General features: G+C 45.9%; 1 protein-coding gene across 2 annotated transcripts in view; it reads left to right on the top strand.

The window, feature by feature from the left end:
• Lama3 (laminin subunit alpha 3) overlaps window positions 1–14,434 on the top strand; it is a 256,838-nt gene that overhangs the window by 88,884 nt on the left and 153,520 nt on the right. For both annotated transcript variants that reach the window (XM_085833379.1, XM_085833380.1), the window contains exon 12: window positions 6,649–6,783. In XM_085833379.1, coding sequence (XP_085689505.1) covers window positions 6,649–6,783 — 135 coding nt within the window. The remainder of the gene's footprint in view (window positions 1–6,648; window positions 6,784–14,434) is intronic.

The raw sequence follows: 14,434 nt of genomic DNA on the forward strand, positions 1-14,434 counted from the left end.
CTACACATATATATACAAACACACAGGTGGAAGGCAAAGGCCAACACTTGAGGTTTTCCTTTGATCTCCACATGGAGGGTAGAACAGTTATACCACCCCCACACAACATGCATACACATTACACACACAGCATCTCATGCCAATGTTATAAGAATGCATTTATAATGTATATACAGAATTGTTGTTATTAATTTTAATGCCTTATAGAGGTATATATAGTATTAGGTATTATAAGTACTCTTGCTGTCATTTAAAGTGTATAGAGGAAATACACACATAGGTTGTGTCATTTGAGCATCTAGGGACTTTAAATCCATGAGGGGTGAGGGGATGCCCTGTTGGTACTAAGGAATGACTGCATTTTTGGAAAGTAGACTCCAGTCAGGGCACTCTATGCAGATCTGACTTTTCTTGGGCTCCTCTTTATCTCACAACTGGATATTATTAGGGTTTCTAGATGGGCAGACATGTTATATTTACTTGAGCATTATCACTAGGAGGTAGATGTGCCACAGACACTTGTCTAAGGGATCCCTTTAGAAGCAATCAAGGGAGGTCTATTATTTCCTTGGAATGGGGGTTCAAGGATCAAAAGTGTGCAGAAACCTCTAGTCCTCCAAGTTCAAGGAACAGTAAGAGGGAAAGCCAAAAGCATCCAAAGCCCACGTGTCTAATTTATCAGGGAAATCAAGGAAATCTGGGCTGACTCTATAGAGCAGCTCATTGGAGTGCACACAGGCCCAGACCTGTTTTATTACTAGGGGAGAATTCCTAAAGAGATTATGAGAAGGTTTACAATTTCCCATCCATTTTGTAAGGAAGAGCTGCTTGCTATTGTCAAGGTCCTAAGTCAGGCCAGTGATTGGGGCTAGCAGATGTGTGCATGCTTTCCTGGGGACACCCCTCTCCGGGCTGGGCATTTTACCTGGCAGTTAGGCTGGGCTATCACTAAGGGCTGGAGACCTTGCAACCGTGGCTTGGAGATAGACAAATGGATAATGAGAGCTCCACCTGGGGCTCTGCTGATAAAATAGAACTGGAGGTATGATGTATATGAGGGAGTTACAGGCTCAGCTCTGGAGCCCAGTCTCCATTCATTCAGCTTTGATGATGTGCTGCCTACTGCACAGTCACCACAGGAGCCCCTAGGAGCTCCCAGTCCACAGGAGATGTGGACAGGTAGACAGTTAGAAGAGCAGGAAGATCCATGAGCAGGAAAAACCCAGAGCTAAGAGAACAAGAAGGTCTATCCTGCAAGAAGGAAGGAAGGGAAGGGGGCGGGGAAGGTGGATGTAGATGGGTAGGAAGTCTGCCTTCCCCAGGACAGGGAGGAACACATTTGAGATGAATATTGGAGTGTAAAGAACAATTAGCTAAGCAGAGAAGCAATGAAGAAGACACATGGGGAGAGGTAGGAAGGGGATGGCAGGAAGACCACTAGGCTGACTGTGAGTATGGTAGAAGTTTGGGGAACATGGGAACTCTGAGGGGATGAGAGAAAGATCTGAGCAGATGGACTCAAATATGCGAGTTTGCAGCACACATCCAGGCCTCATGGAAGGGTACCATCACCACTAGCAAGCACCGCTGATCTGTGTATTTATGATGATAATCTCACAGCAGCTAACTAGAAAACATTCCGAGCAGGGTGCATCTTTTTCTAGTTTGTGTGAAGGGTTGTGTGACTTGTGGTGGCTTGGAATATTTGAAAAGCTCTTCTCTGTCACAAGTATGAAGACTTTGGGTTGTGTCCTGAGGATCTGTGTCATCACCAAGGGACTTAACACTGGGAAGTAATTTGAAAAGTAGGAAGTTTGACAAGATCACTAGGGGCACCAGCATGCAGTGAATTCGGAAGGGTACAAAGGGTGCAGAGGCTTGGAGATGGCTCAGTGTGTGAAGACACTTGCTGCCAAGCCTCATGACTTGAGTTTTATATCTGGATCCCACATGGCAGAAGGAGAGAACTTACTCTCTACCTCTGATCTTTTCACATAAATAAAAAATTAATGCAACAGTAAGACAGAACACTGATGGCCTCCCAGTTTCCCAAAACAAGACAAAGAAGGATGAGGCTCTGAACTCTAAACTCTCATAGGAGATAAGGATTCAAGGGACTTTTCTGAGAGGAAATGACTTCAACCTATCGAAGAGATGGGGATTTTCTTCCTCCCCCTCCTCCCCCTCCCCCCTCCTCCTCCTCCTCCCCCTCCCCCCTCCTCCTCCTCCTCCCCCTCCCCCCTCCTCCTTCCTCCTTCCTCCTCCTCCTCCCCCTCCCCCCTCCTCCTCCTTCCTCCTTCCTCCTCCTCCTCCTCCTCCTCCTCCTCCTCCTCCTCCTCCTCCTCCTCCTCTTCTTCTTCTTCTTCTTCTTCTTCTTCTTCTTCTTCTTCTTCTTCTTCTTCTTCTTCTTTCTGTTTTAGTAATAATTGGAATTCCCTGAATTTGGATTCTAGGGAAACTCCAAGCTCCTCAAATTCTCCAGTGCCTATTTTAACCCCAAGGCTGTAACTCACAGTGAAATGTTTCCCTTTGTGTGACCTTCTCAGCCTGCAGAGCTGTGTCCGTGGTCTCCTATGTGACTCCAGTAAGAAGCTGACAGGGTGGTACTTGGTCCAGTCTCAGCTCCAGGCTTCTCTTGTCATGAATGTGCATTTGGTCCCTTCTGTAGAGGAAGAAAGACTTGGTTCTATCCTGTGGCTAAACCTCAGCTAAGCCAGCACAGGCAGATTAAGAGGACGGTAGATCTCCATGTGTGCACAGCCATCTCCAGAAAGAACGAGAGCCAATGAAAGTGCCAGGTCCCCAAACTTGCAGAGAACAAAAGATACAAGGAACAATAGATTGTGGCAGTCTGATAAGATCAGGGAGCCTGTTCTGGGGCAGGGAATTATGAGACAGTGGTTAGGAAATACACAGGAAATAAAGGAAGCCAGGAGCTACTTCTGCAGATTTGTTTGTGTGGATTGGTTTCCAGTCTCTGGCCTTGAGCCTGTTCTTTTCTTGGCTCAGGAGGGTACCTTTCTCATGGGAAGTGGCCTGGCCTGCTTTAGGTAAATGGAGGAGGACAGTCCTTCCTGGAACTGCTGTCCAGTACATGCAGCTCCAGATAATCTGTGTACCAAAGTGGCATTATTCTGTGCCTGCAGGGAATGGTTTCAACCCCTCCTCTCAGATAACCCAAATCTGCAGATGCTTATGCCCTATGTAAAATACACATTATTCATATAACTTATACACACCCTTCCATGTTACCACATTACTAAAAATATATAAAACAAATGCTGTTTAAGTTGTTAGCACTATATCATTTAGGATGGCTGTTCTCCACCTGTGGGTCCAAGACCCCTTTGGGGGTTGAGCAGCCTTTCATGGGGGTCACCTAAGATCATTGGAAGGCACAGATATGTATATTACAATTCATAACAGTAGAAGAATTATAATTTGAAGTACTAATGAAAATAAGTTATTCTATGGTTGGGGCCACCACAACACTAGGAACTATATTAAAGGGTCACAGTATTAGGAAGGTTGAGAACAAGCGATTTAGGGAATAATAATCAAATGAGGTCTGGACGTACTCACTACAGACACAATTGCTTCCTGATTGATTTCAACCCTTAGTTGGTAGAGTCTGAAGCAATGGAGCCTGCCACTACAGAGTCAACTCCATGTTCTAACCCCCCACTCCCAGAGCTCTTTTTGTCAAATTAAACAACTATCAGATTTAAGTGTGAACAGTCAGAGGTCATGAAAATACTGTAATGTTGTTCTGACTTCCTCTTGTATTTATTCCTAATTATTACATTAGAGAAATGATTCTACAAGGTTGTCATTCACTAGGTTTAGGGCAAAGGAGAAGAGGAAGATTCTAGAAAACTTAAGATCATTATTTAGTTTTAACCCTTGCAGAGAAATTTTCCAATATACAAAAGTCCTTCTTTTGAGAGTAGAAGGATTCAGCTGAATTTCAGCCTGTATAGATTTAAATGTTAGTATAACATAGGACTACAAATGTTTGTTGCATGCAATTGATTTGAATATGCACCTTAATGTAGAATAGACCCGAAACTTGCTTTCAAAATTGTTTTCAGTTTGCATTTTTAGTATAATAAAATAAATTTTTTTTGTTTGTTTGTTTTTAAATCAGGTAGACTTGGGCACACATACTGTTTTTCCTGGCCCCTGTGACCTACAGCAAGTTGGCATTTCTGAGTGCCGATTCATTTTCCTTTGTCCATAATTAGTATTATAATGATTTATAAAAAGAATTATTTTTCAGACAACAGTGTTAAATTACTGTTCAGACCTGGAGAGATGAGGATGTACCTACCTTTTATGTCTGAGTTCTGACTGAGTGGCTTACCCTCAGCATAGAAAGACTATTAACCCCTTCCTGTCCAGGGCACTGAGAGAAAGAGGAGGGGCAGCAAATCCGTGTTGTGCTCTGAAAAGTAGCAGGGCGAACCATGAGCTGTGGCTGCCTGTGGATCTGACGTCTGACCATTGGCCACATCCGTTCATTGGGGATGGAGGAATGTCTCCTAGTCAGTCCTTAGCCCAGCAAGACGGAGTGTGCAAACGTTCAGACATAGGCCAGGTGACATGAAACAGACCAGCATGCCTCACAGGCCCCGTGGGAGCTCCTGGCTGCCCCTCCCTTCAACCTACTCCAGGGATCCAGGGACTCTAGACCTACTAGTCAGAGCAAATGGGGCATATCTTGGAGCTTCAAGACTGGAGCAAGGAACCACAGGCCAGGGCAGCCCTGCTGAGAGGGTCACCTACACCAACTCATGGCTGAGTTCCTCAATGCCTATGTTTCAGGTTAGGGCTGCCATCCATGTGGCTAAGTGTTACTCTCTGTGTTTCTGTGTGTATGTTGAGCACAGTAGGACTGTACCACCTGCTCTGGGGTCAGGTTAAAAATGGAACTCTGAGCCTAAAACAGGATCCCAGGCCAAAAGGGGTCAAGGGCTCTGGTTCCCGTTTTCTCCCTCTCTTCCAATATCTCTACCCTCCTTGGACATTATAAGGAATTTGTGATGAATCGCATGGGAACCATCTTCTTCATATTCCTTTTTGGATACCCACATAGTTGGTCCATCAAAGGGGCCCCTTGCAGGGCTCTAGGCATAACACATATGTGCTTGGGCCAGCCGACAATAGTGTGGGAAACAGTACTTAGCGATCTAGCCAGCCTTGATCACCCCCGAATCATTGTTGATGACCACAGGCTGGTTAGCAATGATGTCAGAGGGCTCCAAGACCAGACCTAGTCAGTCCTGCCCCGCAGATGGGCTGCAGGAGGACCTGGGCAGACAGGAATTCCAATGTGACAATGTGCCAATGCACCCCCATGTGCCCTTTTCTTTGACTATAAAGTGAATACTTACCTTACGAGGGCTGTGCTTAACTTTGCTATTCATTCATTCACAATGGAGTCAAACAAGAAGCTTGTTTTTGAGAAATGTCATTTACTGAGAAGTATCTGGTGGCATCTGGGTCCCATGGTGGTGGCAAGGGTCCAAACCAACAGGGTCTTCACTCCTCTGTAATGAAAGATCACTCCAAACAGTGAATGCCTTCTTCCAAGCACAAGGAGCTGTTCAGTCTTCTATAATCCACACAAAAACCTGGGTACCCTGTCACAGGCCCGTCTTAGCTAGGGTCTCCATCACTGTGATCTAATACCGTGACCATAAGCAACCTGGAGGACAGGGTTTCTTTCCTTTTGACATATCCAGGTACAGTAACTTGGAAGGTGTTCTCCCAGAGATATGTGACGATCGTGGCAGGTGCCTGCTGTGCCACCCTGGGGTTGAGCATCCCCAGTGTGACTCCTGAAGCTCCGGCTCCTAGCCATCCTCACCCATTCAGTCCATGGCTGAGAAAAGGCAGTGGAGGCAGAAGCTGGTGCAGAGGCTGCAGAGGGGTGCTGCTTACCTGCTAGGTCTGCTTTCTTATAGAACACAGGACCACCTGCCTCGGGTGGCCCCACCCACATAGGCTGGGCCCTCCCACATCAATCAGTAATTAAGAAAATACACCACAGGCCTGCTTACAGGCCAGTCTGAAAGGTACTCTTCCCAGATGACTCTAGCTTGTCAGGTTGATATAAAAGTAACTGGCTAGATGCCTATAGTCTGAGCCTCAGTGAGAGGGGAGGCAGGGACTGTCAGATCTGTGGAGCTTCCTGCCTGTGAGATCAGCCTACTTGATGAAGTTCTAAACTAATGAGAGATTCTGTCTCGAATGACGGGTGGAGGCATTTGATAAGTGCACACACACACACATGAGAAAATGTAAATACATTCAATTAAATTTCTATTACAGAGAAATCTGTTAAATGAAAGTTCTGGCGTTTAGAGTGTACTAGCATCTAGAATGTACTAGCATTTAGCTTGTAAGAAAAAGAAGCCTTTTTATAGGTGTAGGTGTTATAATTGTTTTACAAACCTAGTTCCTCCCTGGGATGTTTATAGATAGTACCTATGCCTTTCCAAATCTTCATTTTGTTTCCCTTTACAGTGTTGTCTTAAGTGTTAAGAAGGCTGAGCAGCCATAAATCTTTCACAGTCTCTGTTACCCGGGAGAATCGTGAAGTCTATTTGGGCACAGTGGTCTCTCTGACAGTCTCTTTCTTTGCAGGGTGTGACTGTAACTTGGAAGGTGTTCTTCCAGAGATATGTGACGATCGTGGCAGGTGCCTGTGCCGCCCTGGGGTTGAGGGTCCCCAATGTGACTCCTGCCGCTCGGGCTCCTATTCATTTCCCATATGCCAAGGTAAGAAGATAAACTGCAGAAATGCTGATCACTTCTTCCCAGGTTGGACTCCCAAGGGAGCACAGATAGCCCTCTGTCAGAGCCTCCATAGCCTGTGGTTTAACCAGCTTTATATATGGGTGTAACATTTACTGTCCACTGAGACCATTCCTTTTCCCATTCTGTACTCCCTCCTCTATGGTAGTCAAGTGCCTGGGCTGTGCAGTTGTCACCTTGGGTTCAAGTCCTGGCTTTGAAGAGTCAGTGGTGTCACAGTTTAGGACCCTGCCAGGACAGGAGAAGAGGCAGGGCTGGCAGGGTGCCACCAGCCTGGATGTCTCAGCAGTCCCTATCTTTGCTGAAATCCTGGAGCGCCACTGGCCCTTTGTCCGCACTGGAGCATGAAGAAGCAGGTCTTAGTATCAGTGAAGGGACCAGTATCAGTAGCCACTGGGTAGATAACCTTTGCAGAGAATGAAGGCCAAGCCAGCAAAACCATGAAGCTTCCCCTTTCTCATGTCCTTCTATGTAGGCAGCTATGGAAAGGTAGAGCCTGCATTTAAGGTGGGTCTTTACGCACCAGTTAAGGCCATCAAGACAATCCCTTACAGCAGTCAATTGAGGGCCACATGTGCATTGATGGGCCAAGCCTCTGGTGCAGAGGAGCAGCTTGCTCAATCATGCTGTTCTTCTATGCTGCGTCTGCCCCCACTTCCTCTGCGTCACTTAAAGAGTCTGTGATCCTTTCCTTAGATGTCTGCCTGCCATGCTCCAGACCCCTCCTCTTCTCCTCCTTCTGCTCATGGACTGCTCTCTCACTTGCTGTCAATTCTCAGCCTTCATCTCTCTTAACCACAGAAGGTCTCGGCTGTCCCTTCCTATTCCCATGTTACCTGGCAGCTATGCAGATAGGAATAGGGGGAAGGCAACCATGTATTTCTCTACCTTGACCTGATGCAGAGATGCACACTCAAAAGTGAGCCCATGCACATTTCCTATGGGAGCACAGGCAGGCCCATGTGAATCCGGACCCAGTGCATTCTGTGACAAACTGCTTGTGTGGATTAGTTAGGTAACTTTGCCCCCGTACACGATACCAGTTTTGGGTGGTGAAGCTTTAGAGCATCTCCAAGTTGCAGATTACTTTGTTTGCTTACTTTGTTGCTTTAAGCCTCAATAACTGAGGAGCAAAGCGGAGGATGTGGGAGGCAAGGCTTCCAGTTCAGATGTCCAACAGGGTCCAAACCTACAGGGACTTATATGTGCTATAGCTGAGAATGTGAGATGTTCACTTGCACCACAAGAGCAAAGCTAAAGGGCCAGTGCTCCGGGATGGGACCACACTCAGAAAAACCCTTCTATCTTCCTTTTAAGTTGACTTGAGCATCTTGTCTCAGCAACAACAAGCTGACTAGCACATTTTGCTTACTTAAAAACCAGGCTGGTAAACAAGGAGATGACTGGAGTTAGTCAATCAAAGGGGCGTGGGCCTTTGGCCACATCAGTCATTTGTCGCCAGTCATTGTCATTCGCAGTAACCAGTGCAAACAGTGAGAAGGGTGGGGTTGTTTTATCCTGGGGTCCTCTCCCAAGTGTTAGAATGTGCCCCAAGGGCAGGGGTTAAGAATACTCAGCTATAACACTGCCATTTTCTTCTTAAAAAGCAACTCCTGGCCTGACTGGCAGCTGTTCATTCAGTAGCAGAGCATATAACAGTGTTGCTATTCCCTGTTTTAAATGATTGGAGTCATAGATATAGATATAGATATAATGAATTTGTCATCTTGTTTATTTTTCTACCACAGTATGTTTGGACAGCTGCTTCCAAGGCGGTGGTTCTCAAACTGTGGGTTGTGACCCCCTTTAGGGATCAAATGACCCTTTCACAGGGGTTGCCCATGACCATTGGAAAACACACATGTTCACATTTTGACTCATAAGAGTAGCAAAATTACAGTAGGAAGTAGCAACAAAAATAATGTTATGGTTGGGGGGTCACCATGACATGAGGAACTGCATTAAAGGGTCACAGCTTTAGGAAGACGGCTGAGAATCACCAGTCTAAGGTTTTCCAAAGTCTTTGAAGCTCACCGGATGTATCAAAAGGACTCGAGGCTTTGAGTGGCAGGGCTAGTGGAACATTAGCAGACTGGTCCCTGCTGTGCGTGTTTGCTGTCAGCCCTGTTGGCCTCTCATGTGGTTCCAAGTGGAGAGAGAGAGGCTAACAGAGATGGGAGGTGACTGGTGCTCTCGTCGACCCCTCTTCTCTGCTTCTTCCTCTGTTCTGCTCATAATGTGAGGACGGAGGGGTGTGGCTTAGACCTTGACACTCAAGCTGCAGTCTTGTTCTTGTATTTTCTCTCAGTGGGAGTAGTGGGTACTCATGTGGTCCCTCTTCCCAGAATCCTGCAATGCTTATTAAATAACTGTTGTTAGACTTGGATAGGAACAGACTGTTTATTCCAGAGGTGGTATCCAGTCTACCCTGCAGTTTGTTACCTAAAGTTTGGAACATTCTGGAAGAATTTGAGTTTGCAGACGTTCAGTTTCTGTCCTCTGGTGCTTGATTTTTTTCTTTTTAAAGATAAATTTTGTATCTATTGTTAACTTGTATACACACACACACACACACACACACACACACACACACACACACATATTTGTGCCATGGGAGTTGGCTCTCTCCTTTCACCATGTGGCTTCCAGGGATTAAACTCAGGCCACAAGGCTCCATGACAGGTTCCATTATTGGCTAAGCCATTGCACTGGTTTTTTATGTGGTTCCTGGGATTGAACTTGGGGCATGAGGCTTGAATAGCAAGGGCTTTCCCCACTGAGCCATCTTACAGGCCCTTACGGTCTTTTTCTTTTAGAGGGAGGATTACTAAATCCATTGTGTTTCAGAATCAAATTAACATTGCCCTAAATGCTACATTAGATATGTTTGCTAAAGTTGGTCCTTATGGCTTTGCCTTTTATTGTTTTAAAGATGTAAAAAAATAATAATAATTAAAAAACAAAAACCACTTTTAAGTTGTTCCTGAGACTGTAGACTTGGAGTTATGCTTTTCATTAAATTAATTGACTCCAGACTTTGAAAGTACAAGGCTATATTGTTTTATTTTGACTTTGATTCAGTCAGCTACCCTGTAATTTCATTTCATAGACTCAAATCACCAATAAGAGACTGACACACAAAGCTCGCTCGTGCACTTGTATCCAGTTGCACTCTATCTTCCCGCTCAGCGTGTGGCCGTGACTTCCTGGGTTGGCTGGTTGGTTGGTTACCTGTGGGTTGGTTGGTTACCTGTGGGTTGGTTGGTTACCTGGGTGATGGCGGAAAGATCACTTCCCCTTCACTTTTCCTCCTTGCATTTCTGTCTCTCTTCTCCATACTCTTCATTTTTCTCTTTGTCTCCCTCCTGTCTGAGCTTTCTTTTTCCTGATCTGGTGTGCTGTGCTGTGCTGGCACCACAGAGGGTACAGGAGATGTGGAAAACAGTGGTTTTCTCTGACCATGAGCTAAAGGCACATGGCACTGAAGCTGTCCTTAAACCTCGGCCTCACTGACCTGTTCCAGAAGACCCCGATCTGGGATGCTCAAGGGATGCTCAAGGAATGCCCCTGGGAAAGCTGGCGGCCACTCCAGGGGCGAAACAAAAGCATGTGTCTAGGGGCGGAGAACCCTCTGGTGCCAACTTCAAACTGGCCCTTCATTTTGTAGGTCATTTTTTTCCTAAATAATATCTAAGGCAACTGCTTGGGAAGGCTTAGAATATTCTAGGGTTTATGCTAAGTTCCGGAGAAGCGGATTGTGATGGTCGTGGGACCTATTGTTGGCACTGTGGGTTTGGCTGGAAAGGTACCAATCTACTTTCCTACAAGGAAGGAAAACCTCCCAAATCCTGGGAAATAAAAGCATCAGGTCTATAATAAGGGTCTCTGTGTACTTAATTTGCTTCTTGACTGTGTTGTGTTGTGAAGGTGGAGAGAGTGGCTGCCCCGGTGGGACCTGTCTGGTGGCCATGTTGTAAGGTTCAAGATAACACCTATCAGGAACAGGAGCATGGCCAGGTCAGGACTCACACTAGGATTTCTGGGGCTATTCACATTTATTTCATAGACATCTGCTTTGCATTCTCTGTGGACCAGGACTGTGTGTGGGGCTAGGAGATGGTGGACAGCATGGTGTCTAAGCTTGACCACTTGAACTTTTGTTCTTACAGGTCTGGCAGATCTAATGTGAAAGTTCAAAATACTCTAAAATATACTTTGAAAATTATTAGCATTATTGTGTGTAGTGTGTGTGTGTGTGTGTGTGTAGCGTGCCAAGGGGGTTAGTGCATGCAAGGGCATGTGTGTGAATGGCAGGGGACAGCTTTGCAGACAGCTATCCTTCCACCTTTACATGAAGAATTGAACTCGGCTCTCTAGTCTTGTGTGGCATGCTATCCCCGAGCCATCTCCCTGATCCTAACCAGTCTTGTGTGGCACGCTATCCTGAGCCATCTCCCTGATCCTAACCAGTCTTGTGTGGCACGCTATCCTGAGCCATCTCCCTGATCCTAACCAGTCTTGTGTGGCACGCTATCCTGAGCCATCTCCCTGATCCTAACCAGTCTTGTGTGGCACGCTATCCTGAGCCATCTCCCTGATCCTAAATCAGAAGTTTGTTGGCCAGAAACAAAGACATTTCTACATCAGATTTCATGTGACAGATTACAATCAAAATAGATGTATATTAAAAGTTTTGTTTAAGGCTTGGTCATGAGGCCACATGCTTTTAATCCAGACATTTGGGAGGCAAAGGCAGGTGGATCTTTAAGAGTTCAAGACTAACCTGGTCTACATAAAGAATTTCAGGCCAGACAGGACTATGTAGTGAGACCCTGACTCAAAAAGAAAAAAAAAAGGTATAAAATCCCTTCAGGCAGGTGTGTGTGTGTGTGATATACATTTGTGTTTGAACTCAAGTCCCACCCCTAAGATGTCTCATTACATATAAGGAAGTGTCTGGGACATTTGTGATCCAAACTACAAGTAAGGGGGACTTAGTCTGTGTTAGTTTTTTATACTTTAGGAAGAGAATTATTTTAGGTCTAAACAGTGTGGAGTAGATGGGGGGAGGGGAAGCAAATACTTCAGAAACTCAAAGGACCCACACCAAGACAAAGAAGAGAATTAGACTGGTTTGAAAGCTTCGCTGTGTTTCCAAGAGTGTGGAAGGGCTGCCAGGGTTGGGGTTGGAGTTGGGGTTTGGAATTTGGCGCTTCTGAGTACGGTTGGAATATAATGAAAACACTGGCAGATGGAGCGAGCCATCTAAAACAGCAGTGTGTTAGAGGCCAAGCCTTTGCTTTTGCCTCCAGAGTGTGACCGTGTGGCCTGGAGCAGCCTCTGTGACCCTAAGGGCCAGTGTCTGTGCACTCTGGGCTCCAGGCAGCTGTCTGATGCTTTCCTGCTTGCTTTCTTTGTACTCATTCCCCTAAAGCAGGAAAAGAGGAAACCTGAATCAGCCAGGCTTCTCAATCCCAGGCGTGGGCATGGCGAGAGATTTATTGTAAGGAGTTGGCTGGGGCATTGTGGGTACTAGAAGAACTAAAATCCACAGGCTAGGCTGGCAGCCTAAAACAGAGCTGATTCTCCTGCTAAGGTCAGAACACAGTCTGGACGAGAAGTTTCTTTCATTTAAGGAAGTTCTCTGAAGGGTCGTCTGCCAGTAATCTCTAAAACATACCTTCTCACCACGACCTCGCCTGGTACCTAGCCAAACACCTGGGAACCATGGCGTAGCCTGAGAGGCTCAGAAAGTGGGCACAGTTGGTCTCCTGTTGCCTTGGCACTCACATGCACATTCTTTCTCTGCTTCCTGGACCCATGCATCCTGGTATGGATGTGGGAGAAACAGCATCACCACTGGTCACAGGAAGGGCACCAGTCCCAGAGGGGTGTGTCCCACATGGTTTCTCATCCTGTCAGGTTGACAGCAATGATTATGCTATCCCTGCCTTGATTATTTTTCCTATAGATATTTTGTGAGGCTAAGAATTCAACTTGTGTTGTAATTCTGCCAGTCCAGGTTGAAAGCCAGGCTCTCAGCAGTCTGCCTGGGCTGTAGGAGATTGGCCTTCCTCTGGGAAAGACACAAGAACTAGGGGGCCATTTATGCTGGCGAGCTGGGCATCAAAATCTAGAACTCTAGATTTTGTGCTGCCCCCACAGTGAGAAACAGCCAGCCAATGCCATTATACTATTAGCTGACAAAACCCAAACAAAGCAAACCAAAACCCACCTATCTCAGTTACCAAATCCTCAGACTACTGACTCCATACATGTTTGATTAGGGGTACCCAGAAGCAACGTGCTTGCTTCTATGCTGTCACTTCAAGATGTATTGTCACAGATCTCTTCCTTCAAGGGTGGATGGAGGCAGTAAAGGTAGGCTAGAAAGCCACTTCTAGAAGCTCTCAAACCAACTCAAACAGTCGTCAGAGTCTGCTCCTGCAGAAAGCAGGCTAGATCTGCACTGATAATTAATTAAACCAAATTGACAGTACAGCTGATAAATTTAAAAGGAACCAAAAATCTATATTTGACTCCAAAGAAACAGATGCAGAAGGGATGCACACACACACACACACACACACACACACACACACACAGAGCGAGGATTTAGTTCACATAGTTATGCTTTTGACTATTAAGCTCTGACTCTAATTTTCCTAAAGCCCACATTTTTATATTTTTGGTTGTGAGCCTAGCCTTTAACGGCTGAGCCATCTCTCCAGCCCTCAAGCCCACATTTTTATGTGATGGAGGGTGTTATGATAGAATCAGGCTAGTCCAGAAGTTACTGTATAGTCCAGACTGAGCTGAAACTTTCAGGAATTCTCCTGCCTCGGCCTCCCAGGGTGCTGTATACTCTGTCTAGCAAGTCTATTGATCAGAATGCTAATCTCATAACATAGCTATGTTGATACTGGTGTTTGATCAAACATGTAACCACTAAAACCTAGCCAAGCTGATTCACAAAAACAACAGTCACAGAGGCCAAGAACATTTCTCTAAAAATCTACCCAAGGTAGAAACTTAATCTCTACAAACAGACTTGGTGGGGCCACAAGGCCAGGGAGGAACCTTGGTGGAGACATACAGTATCCATGTCCTTGTTCAGGTGGCTCCCAACGGCTGGTAGTGTTGCATTAGACAAGCTTCTCACACATAGCTTTGGGAGAGTGGGGAGGGCACTCTGGCCACTGCATTCTTTAGCTCCCCATCTGGAATTTTAGCTCTTTGAGATCAGAGATGCATGTTTTTATATTTTCCCACAACACACACCTAGCCATACTACCATTAAACACAGCAGAACGCTGATCACTGTCTGCTGGAATGATGGCTATGGGTAGGAGGTGGGGCATAGCACATTCTCTCAAGCTGTCACTATGCCCTTTTGGATTCCCAGGTCATTTGTTAACGGGGAAATCAGCCTTGTTTCCACTCCCTCGGTGAGAGTCTGACTATGGTGACAGCAGGACAGACACGTGCTAGGCGTTCTTATTCATACTACAAAGCCCCCTCAGAGTGAGTCCCCGTGTAGCTCTGGCCACATCCTTCCTGAGATTGAAAAGAGAAAGCATGGTTTCTGTAAAGGCCATTGCTTACTTGTGAAGTT

The sequence above is a fragment of the Mus caroli genome, unplaced genomic scaffold, assembly GCF_978045245.1.
Source record: "Mus caroli unplaced genomic scaffold, Mus_caroli_1 scaffold_19, whole genome shotgun sequence".
NCBI classification, from domain to species: Eukaryota; Metazoa; Chordata; class Mammalia; order Rodentia; family Muridae; genus Mus; species Mus caroli.